At 36.4% G+C, this 16,937-nt stretch overlaps 1 protein-coding gene across 2 annotated transcripts in view; it reads left to right on the top strand.

Annotated features, from left to right (window-relative positions):
• Positions 1 to 16,937, top strand: part of ABL2 (ABL proto-oncogene 2, non-receptor tyrosine kinase) — a 106,217-nt gene that overhangs the window by 73,055 nt on the left and 16,225 nt on the right. For both annotated transcript variants that reach the window (XM_074308484.1, XM_074308485.1), the window contains exons 2-8: positions 2,896 to 3,066; positions 5,509 to 5,804; positions 7,652 to 7,924; positions 12,708 to 12,792; positions 14,708 to 14,885; positions 15,407 to 15,591; positions 16,650 to 16,802. In XM_074308484.1, the coding sequence (XP_074164585.1) occupies positions 2,896 to 3,066; positions 5,509 to 5,804; positions 7,652 to 7,924; positions 12,708 to 12,792; positions 14,708 to 14,885; positions 15,407 to 15,591; positions 16,650 to 16,802 (1,341 nt within the window). The remainder of the gene's footprint in view (positions 1 to 2,895; positions 3,067 to 5,508; positions 5,805 to 7,651; positions 7,925 to 12,707; positions 12,793 to 14,707; positions 14,886 to 15,406; positions 15,592 to 16,649; positions 16,803 to 16,937) is intronic.

The following is a 16,937-nucleotide window of genomic DNA, read 5'->3' as shown; positions in this document are numbered from 1 at the left end:
AACATCTCTTACTTGAGCCCTTCATGTCATCCGTTCTTATTTCTTCTGACAGCCTTCCTTTTCAGTCATGCTTCTTTCTCTCCATATTTTCAACTTCTACGTATTAACTGATATCCTGATTTCTCCCATTCTTAAATTATCACATAATCTTACCCTGTCTTAAAGTTCTCATCCTTTTTCTTTCCTTCATATCTAATTTCTAAGAAAAAGCTTCCATTTCCTTAACTTACATACAATTTTCAAACCTTTGCAACATAGCTTCCATCCCCCCTCTACTTAATTAATACTTTTTTCTTCTCAAATCACCAATTATCTCCTTACTGATAAATCCAATGATATTTACCCTTTCTTCATCCTTCTTGTATTCTGTACACCTGATGACAACAATTTTTCTCTTGGGTACTTTCTTTTCTTTTTTTCTTTAATAATGAAGTCTATTACTTATTCCTACCTTTTATCTGTTATCTTCCTACCTGTGGAACTGGCCTTTTTCCAACTTCCTTTTCAGAATCATTGACCATATGCTGGCTCCTGTGTGTAATTGTACCCAAAGGATATATCCTGGCCTCTCTGTATCTATCTTTATTTCTATTCTTGTCTCTCTCTACAGTCCCTCTTTTGGTTATTTCATCAGTTCCCATTAAATTTACTATGATATCTATTAAGATAACTCCCACATCCATATATCTAGTACTCACTTCACTTTGGAGAGAGATTTAGCAGGCTCTTGGAAATGAGAAATGATCTTTTTTCTGTATACATCTCAAACTCAACATGTCCAATATTAAACCTATTATCTCTCCTCATCTCAGTCTCCCCCTTGGTTTCCTTTTTTCTGTCAAGATAAAAACCATTCTTTTACTCACTAAAGTTCAATTCTGTTCTAAATCTCTTTTTTCATCATCTCTCACATAAAGTTCTTTCTTTCTACTTAAAATCATCCTTATTCAGACTACCATTATTTTTACCTGAACTGTTATTCAGAGCTTTTATTTGGTTTCCTTGCTTCATCTCCAATCAGTTCTATAAAGCTGCCAAATTTATATTCCTAAATAAAGCACAGATCTGACCGTGTCAATTCCTTATTTAAAAAACTTCATGGCTTGCTGTTGGCTCTTGTATAGCATTTATTGTGTCTTTTCAGTGCCAAGAATTGTGCTAGTTGCTTAGAAATCATCTAGCAATTAAAACCTTTTTAATCTTGGCTGATCACACATTTTCTTTCATCTACTCTGTTTCAGCCAAATGGTCTGCTTACTATTCCTCTTACATGATATTCCATCTTCTGTTTCTTTTCCTTTGCATAGGCTACCTTCCTTTCTAGGATGTTCTGCTTCCTTCTCTCTGCCCCTTAGAACTCCTCTGGAATGGCCCAGGGCTAGGAAGCCCTGCCATCATTGCTGAGCCTTCCTCTGCTTCCCCTCTTCCTTTCTTCCAGCCTTCCTCTGGGCTGCTTCACTGTTGACATAGTTTAAAAGCTATAGGAATCACCAAGTCTGTTTCTTCTGGTGCAGTGAAGGACCATCTGGCCTTTTCATCTGCCTTGTTTCTGTTTCCTGCAGGCCCATGTCCCTGTCATCATCTTACTAAAGTAGCTGACCCTCTATGAGCTCCAACTTTTACCTTAATCTGAGGTTTTGCATTCACCTTGCACCTGAATTTCCTTTTATGGGTTGTTTATCTCAAGAAGCGTGAGCTCTTACACAGCAGGAATTGTCTGCCCTTTTCTATTTGGATCCTCAACATTTAACATAATGTCTGGCATATATAATAAGTAGTTAATAAATGATGTTTTCATCCTCACTTCCTTCAAGGCCATTCTTTAGGACTGTCCTGATTTTCTCAATTGTGCCTTGTGCCCAAATCACTATATCTTTTTATGTACTTTAAATTTATTTATTTTGCAATAGGATATAGGAAGGTTCTCTTTCATACTTGCATACCTAATACCAAATCGTGGTATCTGGCAATCGATAACTGTTTAATCAACTTATGTAAAGTGACTACACTCTTGAAATGTCATGAATTTCCAGCACTACTGTCTATCTACCCAGGTTACTTATACCTTCGGAAGCTAATAATTAATGTGCAACAAGAAAATGGTATTTACACACATATATTGTATCTAGGTTATATTGTAACACATGTAAAATGTATGGGATTACCTGCAATCGGGGGGAGGGAGTGGAGGGAGGGAGGGGATAATTTGGAAAAATGAATAAAAAAAAAAGAAATGTCATTAATTTCTTATATTGAATCAGGGTACTTTGTAATAGAGATATTTTTAGGAATTCTTGTATTAAAGTTAATTTTAATTTTTATTTTTTTTCTGTAGGATATACGAGATCTGAGCCATTTGGTGCCTTTATGATAATTTTTACCTTAAAGATTCTCTACTAATTTTTCTGGGATTTGTCTTTTGATTGAAATAAGCCGTTTACACACACACACATCTATTCTTTAGTCTTTAAAAAATATTCATTGTGATTAATAGAATTCTTGACTATTTGTTTCTTGAATTTCTATAGTTTTATTTTAAGAAATAGTGAATTTTCCATGTCACTAACTTTTTTAACTTTAGTAAATTAAAGCTTAGATTTATGACTAGAAGAAGTCTTGGAGAAATAATAGAAAACAGAGCTGAAACGTTATTTTTTATATTGTTTTTTATGGCCAGTGTATTATATACAGGCTGCAAAAAGCAGTCTGCATGCCTAAAATGTTAATAGGTTACCTATTAAATATTGGTAAAGACACAAGACTCTTCTTCCCTAAAATCCATGCTCTGAAAATTGCTCAGCTCACAGAAATAGCAGAAATTATGTGCACAAATTCAAATTAATTTCTAGCCATTGTATGTAAGTTAAATATATTTTTCTTTTTGTGTCTTTTCAGAAGCCCTTCACCGTCCCTATGGCTGTGAAGTTGAATCCCAGGCACTGAATGAAGCCATCAGGTGGAGCTCCAAGGAGAATTTGCTTGGAGCCACTGAGAGTGACCCCAATCTCTTTGTTGCACTTTATGATTTTGTTGCAAGTGGTGACAACACACTCAGCATCACCAAAGGTACAGTGATGGGGGCAGTTTTCACACCTTTCAGTTTCATGTAGAAAATGTTGTGCTAATTCATACTATCTTAGATTTTAAGGGCTTTAAAAAAAACCCTTAAAAATCATGTTATTTTAAAAGATGAGGAAAACCAAAGTCCAAGTAGTCTTTTGAGTTGCCAAAGATCACATAGCTAATGAGCGGTAGATTCACTTAGAATACCTTCCGTTCCTCCCCAGTTTCTTACTGAGCTCTTGGTTCTAGCTATGTCATTATTTAACTTGGGCATAGATTCCTCCCCGGTATAATGAGGATTACACCTGTTTGCTGATATCACAGGTAATTGATTTGAAAAGTAAATAAAGCATTTGTGAGAACATTTTTTAAATGGTCAAAACCTAGTATACAGATGCATAGTGCATTGTTAATAACAATAATACAATCAGAATTATGGGCTCTGTATATGAGATGCTGTTGCTATTTGCCTCAGAAAAAAATTTTTTTAAAAGCACTCAGAAACTATGATTTAGTAGTAATGCTTCCGTCCCTATTGATTCCTAACTTGGAGAAGATGATTTGTGTTGCCTAAATGATATATATCACTTAGTGGCAGTATAATGAGAAAGGTACAAAAAAGGTGCTGGGTTTTTTTTGTTTGTTTGTTTTCTGGTTTTTGGTGACATTTTTTCAAATGGGATGTAGTTTGTTTTGTTGTAAAAGTAAAATATGAGGTGAATTCTAACCCTCATCCAGCCTTTGCTACAGCTTTTGGCACACTGTTTGGCACTAGGAAGGGAACAAAGTCATCATCATTGTGGGATTCCCAGATGAAGAAAAAAAATATATCCATCCACAACAGCTAGTGACTATTATAGCTAGAGCATGGGGCCTAGAGTCAGGAAGATTCAGGCTGAATTTCAGCCTCAAACATAGCTGTATGATTTTTGGGGAAAGTCGCTAGACCTCAGTTTGCCTCAATTTCTTCATCTCTAAAGAGGGGATATAAATAGCACCTACCTCCCAGAGCTGTTGTGAGGATCAAATGACATAATTGTAAAGTATTTAACATAGTGTCTGTTACAGGAAGGTACTATATAAATCTTAACTATCATTATCATCATCATCATCTATAGAGAGACTGTAACTGTGGTGGCAAACTCATCTCTCTGGGTCACATGTTGGTTTGGGAAATCACAAAGTAACATTATATATGTTATATTGTAATTTTGTTTATTTTATTAAACATTCCCCAGGTCTAGTCTAATCTGTTTGGGCTGCACTCTGGAGTTTACAAGCTAAAAGTTTGATACCTCTTGGTACATTTTCATTTATTTAAGGAGAATGTCTTCATGTTCCTTACAAGAGCAGGAATTGATGATTTTCATCACTATGTTCAAGGATCTATGATTTCCAGAGTGGAAGGAATTTCTCCACAGGCATAGATCCCTTCTAGAAGAAGTCTTAGGAGTTACCTGAGACTCAGGGGCTTAATGGTTGGCTCTTGCTTCTACAGTGGTTCAAAGCTTAAAGGCACCTCCCAGGTGATCTCCTTCAACCCTCTCATCTTTAAGTAAACAGAGGCCCAGGGAAGGGTAGGGACTTGCTCAATTAAGCAGGAAGGGTTTCAACCCGGGTTGATTTACTCTGGAGCCTGGAGAGTTTTAGAGGAGAGGTTTTCCATTGTTCTCACACTGTCTTTGGTCTTACATTTCTTCTTCTGTAAAACAAGGAAGTTGTGACCTTGAGATCATTCAGTCTGCAATCATTTTGAAGTGCCTACTTAGTACTATGCTAAGCCCTGGAGATGGAAAGAAATGAAACACAATCTTTACCTCAAAGAGCTCATGTTTTGATGGAGAGAACAAGGTGCAAATGACTGGATTTGTAGACAATATGTGGACCGATCTGAAATAATAATATAACATGAAATGTTAGTGAAAATGCCAACTCAGTGGCCTACTGCATGTCTGTTACCTGAAAAACATCCTGGCTTAGGGTAGAGCCAATCAGAAGGCAAACTATTCTTTTTGATAATATGAACTAATGAAGTAGGATTTGTATTAGTGGAAGAGGAAAATACCCATACTAGTGAAATCTTAGATCTTTCAAAATAGCTTCATACGGTTGCAGATTTTTGCTCTACTGATACATTTTTTTTTTTTTATCTGAGTTATTCTATCATGATGTCAAAGGATTGTGCTGTTATGGTCCTCAGATTTTAAGTTTTCTCTTTTATGTATAGATTCCTTTGTCTTTCTAGTGTGTATAATTTGTTAATAAATCAGATAATGGCTTTAATTTCATTTTAAGGTTTCTTATTTAAAAAAAACCTCCATAAGTAATATTTGCTTTTCAGAATGCTTTGTTAATGAGTTTTTGGTTTTGTATCTATAATTGAATAGAAATCCTAAAATCTCTCTTTTTTTTTAACCTCCTCCTTTGTTGCTAATTTCTGTCTAGGTGAGAAGCTCCGAGTCTTAGGTTACAACCAGAATGGTGAGTGGAGTGAGGTACGCTCTAAGAATGGGCAAGGGTGGGTGCCAAGCAACTACATCACCCCAGTGAACAGCCTGGAGAAGCATTCCTGGTACCATGGGCCAGTGTCCCGAAGTGCAGCTGAATATCTGCTTAGCAGCCTTATCAATGGCAGCTTCCTTGTGCGGGAAAGCGAAAGCAGCCCAGGGCAACTATCCATCTCGCTTAGGTACGAGGGACGTGTATACCACTACAGGATCAATACCACCACAGATGGAAAGGTGAGCTATGCCCCTGAGTACCTCATGGGAGCAAAGAGGCTGAATGGTGTTGTAAAAACAGGGCCTGCACGTAGAAGAGCTAGATTTGGATCTAGATTTTTGGAGTCAATTGATGTCTGTGTGATTTTGGAGTAAATAAATCATATTTAACCTCTTAGCCTCAATTTTCTTCTTTTCTTGAATGAGTATAACACCAACTCTGTTTCTGAATAGTAATAATATTGTAAGTATCACACATGTGCAGAAATATCTTCTAAATGTGAAGTGTTATAAAGATAATAGTATATGGAAGTATTAGAAGAGCTAAAATGAAAAATCTTTAACATTTGGCAAAAAAAAGGCAACTGCTATTTGGTCTATTTAGATTTTTTTCTTAAGCATATTTCTTTTTCCAAAGGCTTTTAAAATAAACTTGCAAATAATTTCTTTTATCTGTTGAGGCCATAGCTCTGAAAAATGATAAAATATCTTTTTACTTTGAGTACAAGGTCCTGTTACTTATTAGGAAGAGAAGTTAGTTTAAAAAAAAGAATCACAGATGACAAATTTTGTGACTTTATAAATTATGGCAGATTGATCTTAATACCATGTAAAACAGTTTTTAAATTTTCACCTGAGTCTTTTATTTCATGGATCCTCATTTCATGAAAAAGAACATTTCCTGCACTTATTTATTCCCAGCAATCTCTTATACCTTAGTAGAAAATCATTAAAGAGCTTCTGTAACTAAATATTTTATCACCTGGTGATCAATCAACCTTCTGGTGATGAATTTAGGCTGAACCAAAACTTAGGCTGGTCTAGAGGTAATTGTTTACTCTACAATTTATTCTTAGACCATGCTAAGAAGTTTGCAATTTGATAAAATCTGTAAGAGTTTATTACCTCACTGTTAGCTTCATTTACATAAACTCAGGAGTATGGAGGTCATTTCCCAAACCACAGTGAAGCATTCAAATGGAACATTAGTTGATGGTGACTTGTTGTACTCAGTAAATAAAGCATATATATATAATATAACATTTTATAGCATGAGGGATCCCTATATATTTGTCTAGTCTGATCCCTTGTAAAAGATGGAAAACAAAGCCTGAAGTGGTTAAATTACTTTTTCTAGGCCACAATTTTTGATAGATCTGGGACTAAAATCCAGACTTTCACTGATATTGGGCAGTCTCCCTTATTTGCCTGAAAATCAGTTTTTCAATGTTCATATTTTTCTAATTTAAAATTTTTTAATATATTAAATAGTCTGGACAAAATTTCCCTCTATTGTAAATAGTTGTAAAATTTATTAATCATCTCCTAATCTTTGTAAGTTCTAATTATCCTTTTATCTTAAAACAGAGCACATCTCATAGGCTAAAGTTCAGTATGTAAGACTGATTTAAAAAGGCTTCTCTGTTTCTGTGTCTCTGTAAGGTTGTCAAACAGTTCAGAAAATAGTAAACAATTTATTTGTTTGAGACGTGTTGAGCACTTTGCTTATCATTCATTATAGGATATTGGTATGAATCAGATGTGTCACTAATTGTATTTGACTCTTTTTATAGAATCATTTGCAAATGAATCAGTCTTTCTTTATAAAAATATTTTTATTACACAGAGATTAGCTTGTGAATGACTTTCCTTCCCCTCAATCTCTCAAAGGCAAGGACAGTGTAGTTAAAGTTTTATGCTGTCTTTGGTATCATCAAGGTTTTTCATATAGTCTATGAATATTGAATATTCTTGTTTTAGCTCAATAAAGATATTCACTTTTGCTCTCTCGTGTTCTCAAGTTGGTGGTTTGGTTTTGTTTGTTTTGTTTTTCATTTTCTATACTCTCCTTCCCTATTTTGTCTCAGGTGTATGTGACAGCAGAAAGCCGATTTAGCACTTTGGCAGAACTTGTTCATCATCACTCTACAGTGGCTGATGGACTGGTGACAACCTTGCACTATCCAGCACCAAAGTGCAATAAGCCTACAGTCTATGGAGTGTCCCCTATCCATGACAAGTGGGAAATGGAACGAACTGATATCACCATGAAGCACAAACTTGGGGGTGGCCAATACGGCGAGGTATATGTTGGCGTCTGGAAGAAATACAGTCTTACTGTTGCTGTGAAAACACTGAAGGTAAGTAGCTGAGAAGCTCTCTATTTGGGCCTCTTTTGTTTCTTGAGCTGAGCTTACTCACTTAGAAATATCAGCATGTCCTTGCCTTTTGAGTGCTTTCCACCCACAGATGCCAAACACCTGAGCAAATTGTGATTGTTAACCTCAGGTCCTTTTCTGAAGATGTAGTTGCAAATTATCTTAGTAGAGACAGTTGACTGCATTGCAGAGAAACCCATGTGTGGGAGAATCAGACTGTGGAGTTGTTGCTCTCAGTGGGAAGTTAGAAATAAATTTCATCTTTTGAAACAAGAAAGCATGTTTTGCATGCCTCTTTCTAATCAGGGTTTCTGCTAGTGTTGTTAAATTGCAGTTTTGGGGTGAAGCTGATTAAAAACTTAGCTTTAGTGAACTGGTTTATACTTTATTCTGTGTTCTTTCTACTGCTCTCACTTTTTTCCTCTTTCTGCAACTTTGTGCTAAATCAGTGTTTCTACTGTCATCCCAACCTAATAGAGTGAGTGCGTGCATATGTGTGTGTGTGGCAATTAAGGCTTACAAACATTTTCTTTACAACTCTACATTAACTAATATAGGTATAATGATGTTCATTTTACAAATAAGGAAACATGCTTGCAGCACTGTCAACTACCACTTCATTGTAAATGCTGTCTTTTCCCTTGATTTTTGTATCTCCTGGATCTCCTGCAAAAAAACCTTTCTCTTCTGTTTTCTGTGTGGGTGTAGCACAAGATTCTGTCTTGATCATCATCTCTTACTACATTCTCTCTGTGACCTCAGCAATGCCTGTAGATTCAAGTATCCTCTTTATATCTAGCACTGAGCTTCACTTCTGAATCACTGTCTGTCTAGTGGACATTTCTAAGTGGCTGTTCTGTTCTGTTGATATCTCAAGCTTAGCATACCCAGAATCCTTTCTTTGCTCCAAACAGTACCTCTTTCAAACCTGTATATTTCTGTTGAGGGTTCAGCTATCAGTTAAGTTGACAACCCAGGAGTGAGCCACTAAAATTTGTTCTCTTTCATTCTTCCCCCATACCCAATCAGTTACTAAGTTTTGTCAATTCTACTTCCACAGCATCTTTTATTTTTTACAATTATCCCATTTTCTTTTCACAGAACCACCACCCTAATTCAGGCCTTTAATTCTATTACATCTAGATTATTGCACTAGCCTCTTAATTGGTCTTCCCTGCTTACTCTCTTCAATCAGTATTCAACATAGCTGACAAACTAATTTTCATTGAATAATCAGTGAATCTCTGTTTTTACTAAATTGAATTCCACACAGTTGGCAAATTCATATTCTTGAAACATAGGTCTGACCATGCCATTATCCTCCTAAGAAACTTTAGTGGCTTCCCACTGCCTATCAGAGAAAATATCAATTCCTTTGTTTGGTTTTAAAGCCCTTCATGATCTGCATTTCTGGTCTTTCAGCAAATAATTCTCCTTCCCACATTCTGCTTTCTAGCCAAACTGATCTATTTGCTCTTCCCCTTGCATCAGAGCCCACCTCTATGTCTGCATCTTTGCCCTGGCTGTTTCCCATTGCCACAATGCCCTCCATCCTTAGCTTTGTTTCTTAGAATTCATAGCTCTCTTCCAAGGCTCATTAAAGATGCCATCTTCTATAAGAAGGTAGTTGCCACAGTTACTGTTGTTCTTCCCTCAAAAAATTACTTTTTATTTACTTTGTACATATTTTGTATTTTCTTACTTTTGTCCATGTTGATTGCTTGCAGGAAAATAAGATTAATCCCTTGAGATTAGGAAGCAATACATTTTTGCCTTTGTATCCCTAGCATGTAGGACAATGCCTGGTATAGAGTAGGTATTTGATAATTCTTTACTGAATGAAAGATTTAATAGACATTTTCATTAAATTCAAGTTTCAGTTTATTAGTCAACAAGCATTGATGAAGTTACCTATATATGGTAGTCACTGTGCTAGGTGTTGGGAATACAAATACAATGAAACAATGTCTTCTAAGGATTTACATTTTATCATAGAAACAGTAGGAAGCTACCAGAATTGATTCAGTAGGATCAAGTGACCAGATCAGTGCTTAAGAGAAAGCACTTTGGCAGGAGTTTTCAAGATAGTTTAGAGAGAGACTTGAAGTAGGAAGACCAATCAGGAGACTATTGTGGTAGTCCAGGAGAGAGGTGATAAAAGCTTGAGCTATGGGTTGAATTGAGCAAAAAGGAGGGAAACACAGTAAAATCTGACAAGTCGTTGGATATGAGCATTGTGGGAGGAGGAGGAGTACAGGACAATATCGAGGTTGTGAACTTGGAAGGATGATTGCACTTTTGTTAGTTAGACATAGGGAGGTTTGAAAGAGGGGAAGGTTTGGCAAAAAAATTAGATGAGTTCAAATTTATTTATTTATTTTTTAATTACAACTTTTTATTTACAAGATATATGCATGGGTAATTTTTCAGCATTGACCCTTGAAAAACCTTCTATTCCAACTTTTCCCCCTCCTTCCCCCCCATCTTTTCCCCCACATGTTAAATATATTAAAGTATATGTTAAATACAATATATGTATACATATCCATACAGAAGAATCAGACTTGGAAATAATGTAAAATTAACCTGAGAAGGAAAAAAAAAATGCAAAAGGACAAAAACAAAGGGATTGGAAATGCTATGTAGTGGTTCACACTCATTTCCCAGAGTTGAACAAATGGAACTGATTTGGTTCATCTCGTTGAAAATGGCCAAGTCCATCAGAATTGATCCTCATATAGTATTGTTGTTGAAGTATATAATGATCTCCTGGTCCTGCTCATTTCACCAATGAGTTCAGTTTTAGACATGTTGAGTTTGGGATACCTCTAGAGCAGGGGTTCTCAAACTACGGCCTGCGGGCCAAATGCGGCCTGCTGAGGACTTTATGCAGCCTGCCGGGTTATGGCAAATGGGCTGAGGGGCGGAGACAGTGTGAGTTTGTTTTTACTATAGTCCAGCCCTCCAATAGTATGAGGGACAGTGAACTGGCCCCCCCCCCCCCCATTTAAAAAGTTTGAGGACCATTGCTCTAGAGCATCAAGTTTAAAGTATTTAATGGGCAACCAGGGATGTTGAATGAAAGCTCTGGAGAGAGACTTGGACTGATTGCATGTATCTGGAGTTATCTGCATAGAGACAATACTTAAGTCTGTGGGAGTTTGAGTAGAGGAAAAGGGTACTGTCATGGAGAATACTACAAAAGGCATAATATGGATGATAATCCTGCAAAAGGGACTGAGAACTCAAGACATGTAAGAGACAAACTAGAAGAGGTTAGTATTGAGAAAACCCAGAGTTGGTAACTTTGAAAAGAACTTTGAAAAGAAAAGAATTTGTTGAGTAATGAAATCAAAAGCAAGATTACAAAGGGCAAATGAGTGAATGAGAAAAAGGAAAGTGGAGGCTCACTTCCTTCTTGAAGGAGTTTGAGAAAGGAAGGTAAGTAGGATGATAACTTGAAAAGATAGGATCTGATAAAGATGTTTTTAAAGAGAGGTGGAGAGATTTAACTGTTTTGGAAGTTAGTAGAAAAAGAACTAGTAGTGAGAGATTGAAAATTGGAGGGAATGATTGAGGTTGCAGTCTTAAAAAAAGGGGGGGGATAGGCTCAAAGATACATGTTAAAAAATTAGTTTTGGCAAAGAGAAAACCTCTTGATCATTAGTGAGGAAAGGAAAAAAAATTCTCAAGGAATTTTGAGATGAAAAGAAAAGAAAATTATGACCTCAGTTTAGAAAGTAATATCTTTAGTTGGGATATAAGAGTCAAAGTGGAGGCTTGAGGAAAGAAGAGAAGACTTGGAATAGCAATTGTGGGAATTGAGATTGGGAATCAGTTAAGGAGGAATAACAGTATTGTTTTGCTGCTGTAACAATCTAGTTAAAGTGAATAATATAATTTTATAGTGTACCCAATCAGCATGGCTGTGAAGTTTCCTCCATCTCCATTTAGTACCACTTGAGAGCTAATTAGATGAGGCAAATAATGGGAATAATCTAGCGTTGAGGTTTGACAAAAGTTGAATGTTGATAAGGCACTGGGATAAAGGAATTGAAGATGGGGACAATGTTGAGTTGACATGGAAGTTGGAAAGGGAGGAAAATAAAGTCTGGTGAAAATTCTAAGGAATAGTGGGATTGAAGGTCTTAGTGAGAGTGAAGAACAGGTTTACCAGGGAGAGGTGGAATGATGGAAGGTTAGCATACTATAGAGAAATGTCAAAGTTTTAAAGGAGGAAAATAGAACATTTTAGGTAATGATGAGAATCATTGTGTGAGTAGTAATGAAAGGAGAAAGTCATGGAATTTAAAGAAGCTGAGGAATTCGATTTAGGTACTTTGAAAGTGTATTTCTGTGAATAGTGAAGTCTGCTAGTATCAAGACAGGAATAGGGCAGGAGGAGAAGACAGTAAGCCAGGTGCTGAATTCCTTAAGAAAGGAGAAAAAATGAGTGCTGGAAAACACAGTCCCCTTGATTTGGATATTTTTAGGTTATGATTGCTTCCCTTCACTTATCTACCAATTGGAATTTACTCCTAAGTTCTAGTTTTTTAGGTCATTTTAAAGTTGGGTAGACTCAAGGCCATCTCTTCTTATTAACAGGGGTAGTTCTTCATAAGCTAAAAGAAGTATTTGGAATTCATGTCTTCAGAATTCATTTCTTATTTTGGCTTTTACATAAGTTTGGAGGTAAAGTGGCAGAGAAGCGAGCTGGCCACTAGAAACTAAAAAAAGGATATTTCCCTCTACTTTTTCTTTTTAGGAAGATACCATGGAAGTGGAGGAATTCCTAAAAGAAGCTGCTGTGATGAAGGAAATCAAGCATCCTAATCTAGTACAGTTGCTGGGTAAGGTTTCTTTATTTTTTTACCAGATTGCTCCAAATCCTTTAGTTTCTATTTTATAATTTCTAATATGTCTCTTTGGAAGTAATGTAAAGGAAATTCTCATAATGGATCATTTTCCCCAAAAAAGACAGTAATGCAGGTTTCCTTATTGAATCTATGTGCTTTGTTAAAAATTATTTAAGAAACAGTCTTGACTTAAAGGATGTTAGTGTAACTCATAAAGATAAGTCAACAACGTTGCATATTTTTGCCTGAATCAGTAGAAACATCGAATTGAGCTGAGCTGGGGAAAAATCAAGATGTCAAAGCTGAGGAATTGGGCTACACCCAGTCATCTAAGCCTGGACTCTCTCCTTTGTACTGACACAAAATAATCTCCCCATGAGTGTTCTTTACTTTGATTATATTATGTCCTCCTCATTTTTCCTTTTAGTTATTCTCTGCTTATTTTTAACTTTCCCTTTTTTGATACATTTGATATATTTCTCTCCGTTATTCTTGTCCTCCTTATTAAAATTCAAACAGAAATGGCTTCAAAAATTCACCCTTTTTGTTTGTATGTGGGTAGAACTGTCCCAGCAATGGACTGTTTGCTTTTTCACAATGAGTCCAAATACAGAAAGACTCATCATGGCCATTTAGTAATGGGTGCTTTTACCATTTCAACCAGTGAAATAAATAAAAATCCAAAACAACTCCCATCTTGTTTGAGCCCTTTCCATTTTTTTCAGTGATACTGAAAATTCACTCAAGAAAAGTCAAGAAGTTGGTCTACAGGGATTTGATAAATACAATGACAAAAATCAAATGGTCCCTGATTTTTAACAGGAGAAATCCTGATAAGATTTTAGCAGGAGAGATGAGATGTATATCTGTAGGCATATATAAAACATATAGAACCATATACAAACCAACTTGGAAAGGGAAAAATACCAAGTACTCTTTGCAGGAATCAACAAAGCTCACATTCAAAAGATCTAGAACTGGGGGCAGCTAGGTGGCGCGGTGGAGAGAGCACCAGCCCTGAAGTCAGGAGGACCCGAGTTCAAATGTGGTCTCAGACACTTAACACTTCCTAGCAGTGTGACCCTGGGCAAGTCACTTAACCCCAGCCTCAGGAGGAAAAAAAAAAAAATCTTGAACTAAGTCTTGGCAGTTGAGTGGTCTTTTAAAAAAATGAAAGATTCCAGGAGGGAGGGGTAAGGAAAGGGACTGCCAGTCCAAAATTATATAGAAAAGACTTGGCAGATGAGGCTGAAATGTCTGTTTCATCATTAATATCCATATATACTTAAAAGCTCTTTTGCTAAGAATGAGCTCACAGCATGTAATTCAATATAGAGAAGAATAATCGTGGCCACTTCTAGGAAGCATTCTGTTAGAACCCATGTGTGTGGATGGTGGGCAGGCTCAGTGTCCTGAGAGGCAAACAATGTTCTGTGGTGAGAGAGCTCTGGACTTAGTGTTTTAGGGATTTGGTTCTGATTCCCCTTCTAACACTTAACTGTGTGGTTGTGGACAATTGATTTACCCTGCATATCTACCACACATAGAAATAACATTTTAAAAGTCCTTTTCAAACCTTAAAGCACTCTTAAAGCACTTATTATTTTGAGGATATGAAGAATGCCAGTCACATTCTGCCCATCTGCCTTTGCTCTGGCTCTGTAAGCCCCAAGAAATCAGTGAATTTCCAAAAGGCAAAAGAGGACATCCTTTTTTAGTCACATCAGGATCAAGAGTATCTTGTGAGAAGAGGAAAAAGGCACATGAGAACCAAGTTTGAAAAGTAACCCAGGGATTCACATGTTGTTACCTTTATCAAAATGATTTGAAATCAAGACCCCTATAATGCCATCCTCTTTAAAAGACATTCTTGACTTTTGACTTTCCCTGGCTTTTCCTGGCCTATTAGGTGTATGTACCTTGGAACCACCTTTTTATATAGTAACTGAGTACATGCCATATGGAAACCTGCTTGACTACTTGCGGGAGTGCAACCGAGAGGAGGTGAGCGCTGTGGTGCTGCTGTACATGGCCACTCAGATCTCCTCGGCCATGGAATACTTGGAGAAAAAAAACTTCATCCACCGGTGAGTCAGCTGGCAGGCCTGCCCATCAGGCTCCTCCCAAAGGGGTAGAACACCTCAGAGGAGGATTCATTCATTAGACAAGGCTTGGTAACTACTAGAACTCCCTTGGCCTTTGATTACATATGTAGTCCATTTGCTCCCCCTAGTGATATGATGTAGCAGTTTAGCCTTACCTTTTATGGTGGGATGGTATAGATGTTTTTCAGGTCATCTTTCCCTATGATATATATGTAATATATTAATAATAGTATCCAGTAATGAACATACATGCACAGCAAACACATTTTGTACTTGTTAGGAGAATTATTCTTAAGGATTTAGCCTTACTCTGGAATTGCCAAAGAGCATAATCACCTGATAATTTCTCAGGGTTATAAATAATTTTCTATTACAATAGTTTTTCATAAGAATAACATTGCTATCAGTATCTTCTCTAAGTTGTTGGTTTTGAAGACTCTGAATGAAGTATTAAAGACTTTTCACCTGCAAATGTAATCACATCAGTATTCTCTCAATTACAGAGATTTAGCAGCCCGAAATTGCTTAGTTGGAGAGAATCATGTAGTCAAGGTTGCTGATTTTGGCTTAAGTAGATTAATGACTGGAGACACCTATACTGCTCATGCTGGAGCGAAATTCCCTATCAAATGGACAGCACCGGAAAGTCTGGCCTATAATACTTTCTCAATTAAATCAGATGTTTGGGGTAAGAATAAAAGATATTTCTTTTGGCCTAAATGTATAATTTTCTTATTTTTTATAAATAACCTACTCCTTTCTTTATCATTGGATTTTTGGAGATTCTCATTTTCCTTTATCCACCAGAATCTCTGTAATTACATCAGAGTTCTAAAGAGTTTCTGTAAAAATAAACTTTTTCCCTTACTATTTTATACTGTTGATTATTAGGACCTTGTTGACATTGGGTTTTTTTTTTTTTTCTATCTCAGAAAAAATTGTAAAGTATCTTCTAGCCATAATCATTCTGGCTTCTATTTAGTTCTTATTCCATCAGGAATATATTCAGTGGCATTAAAAAACAAAACAAAAATTTGAGTGTAAATTTTTATCTTAGGTCCAATCGTCTGTAGCCAATTAATTTTTATTCTCTGTAATACAGTTTTTGCTCCTTAATTGACTTCCCTCCTCCACCTTACATTAAGAAGCATAGCTAATGGGGGGGGGGGGGGAGTTGTGGAATAAATTGTTTATAGGAAGAGCTATAGGATATTGATGAGTGATCCCAAGATCAAGAATCCCTGTGATTCACACAACCAGATGCCTTCTCCTGATTGGAACTTTGTCTGATATGTACCTCCAACTTTAAAATTAACTGAAACTTCTAGGATTGTTACTCAAAATGTAAAGACACTCTTCAGATTTTTAAAGGAATGTGAATGCTTTATCAATATTGAAATAGATGAAGTAGCAGTAATCCAGAAGTAATTTGATGATGACCCATCCCCTTGTGTTATAGCTTATCTTCTCTGTCTCATACTTATTTAGTGAGAAATCCAGTGTTATGCAGCCCCCCCTCCCACAAATTCTGGGAGGCTGAAGAAAAAAAGTTGTTTTCTCTCCTGTAGTTGTAATAGTTGCTATAGCAAATACTATAATAGCCAGATAATAAAAGAGGTCAACAGTAGCATATGACATCTCTTCTCCCAGTCCCCCAAAAGTGACAGTCAGGTTAAATTGTGAGAAGAAGTAGTATATCAGGAAATAGGTACATCTACTTATTTTGTTTTTTAATTCCTTATATAGCTTTTGGAGTACTGTTATGGGAAATTGCAACCTATGGGATGTCACCATATCCAGGTATTGACCTATCTCAGGTCTATGATCTATTGGAGAAAGGATATCGAATGGAGCAGCCTGAAGGGTGTCCACCAAAAGTCTATGAACTTATGAGGGCATGTGAGTACTTTTGCTTGTTTTGTCTTGAAAAATTAAATCAGTAACTCAAGATGATTGAAGGGATCTGGAGCATTTTGCCTCTCTAAGTTGCTGTACTTAGTGGCTTTATTTGGTAGGCCTTTACCGTTCCCTCAA

The sequence above is a fragment of the Sminthopsis crassicaudata genome, chromosome 4 (genome assembly GCF_048593235.1).
Source record: "Sminthopsis crassicaudata isolate SCR6 chromosome 4, ASM4859323v1, whole genome shotgun sequence".
Classification (NCBI taxonomy): Eukaryota; Metazoa; Chordata; class Mammalia; order Dasyuromorphia; family Dasyuridae; genus Sminthopsis; species Sminthopsis crassicaudata.
This window is presented reverse-complemented; position numbering and strand designations above follow the sequence as displayed.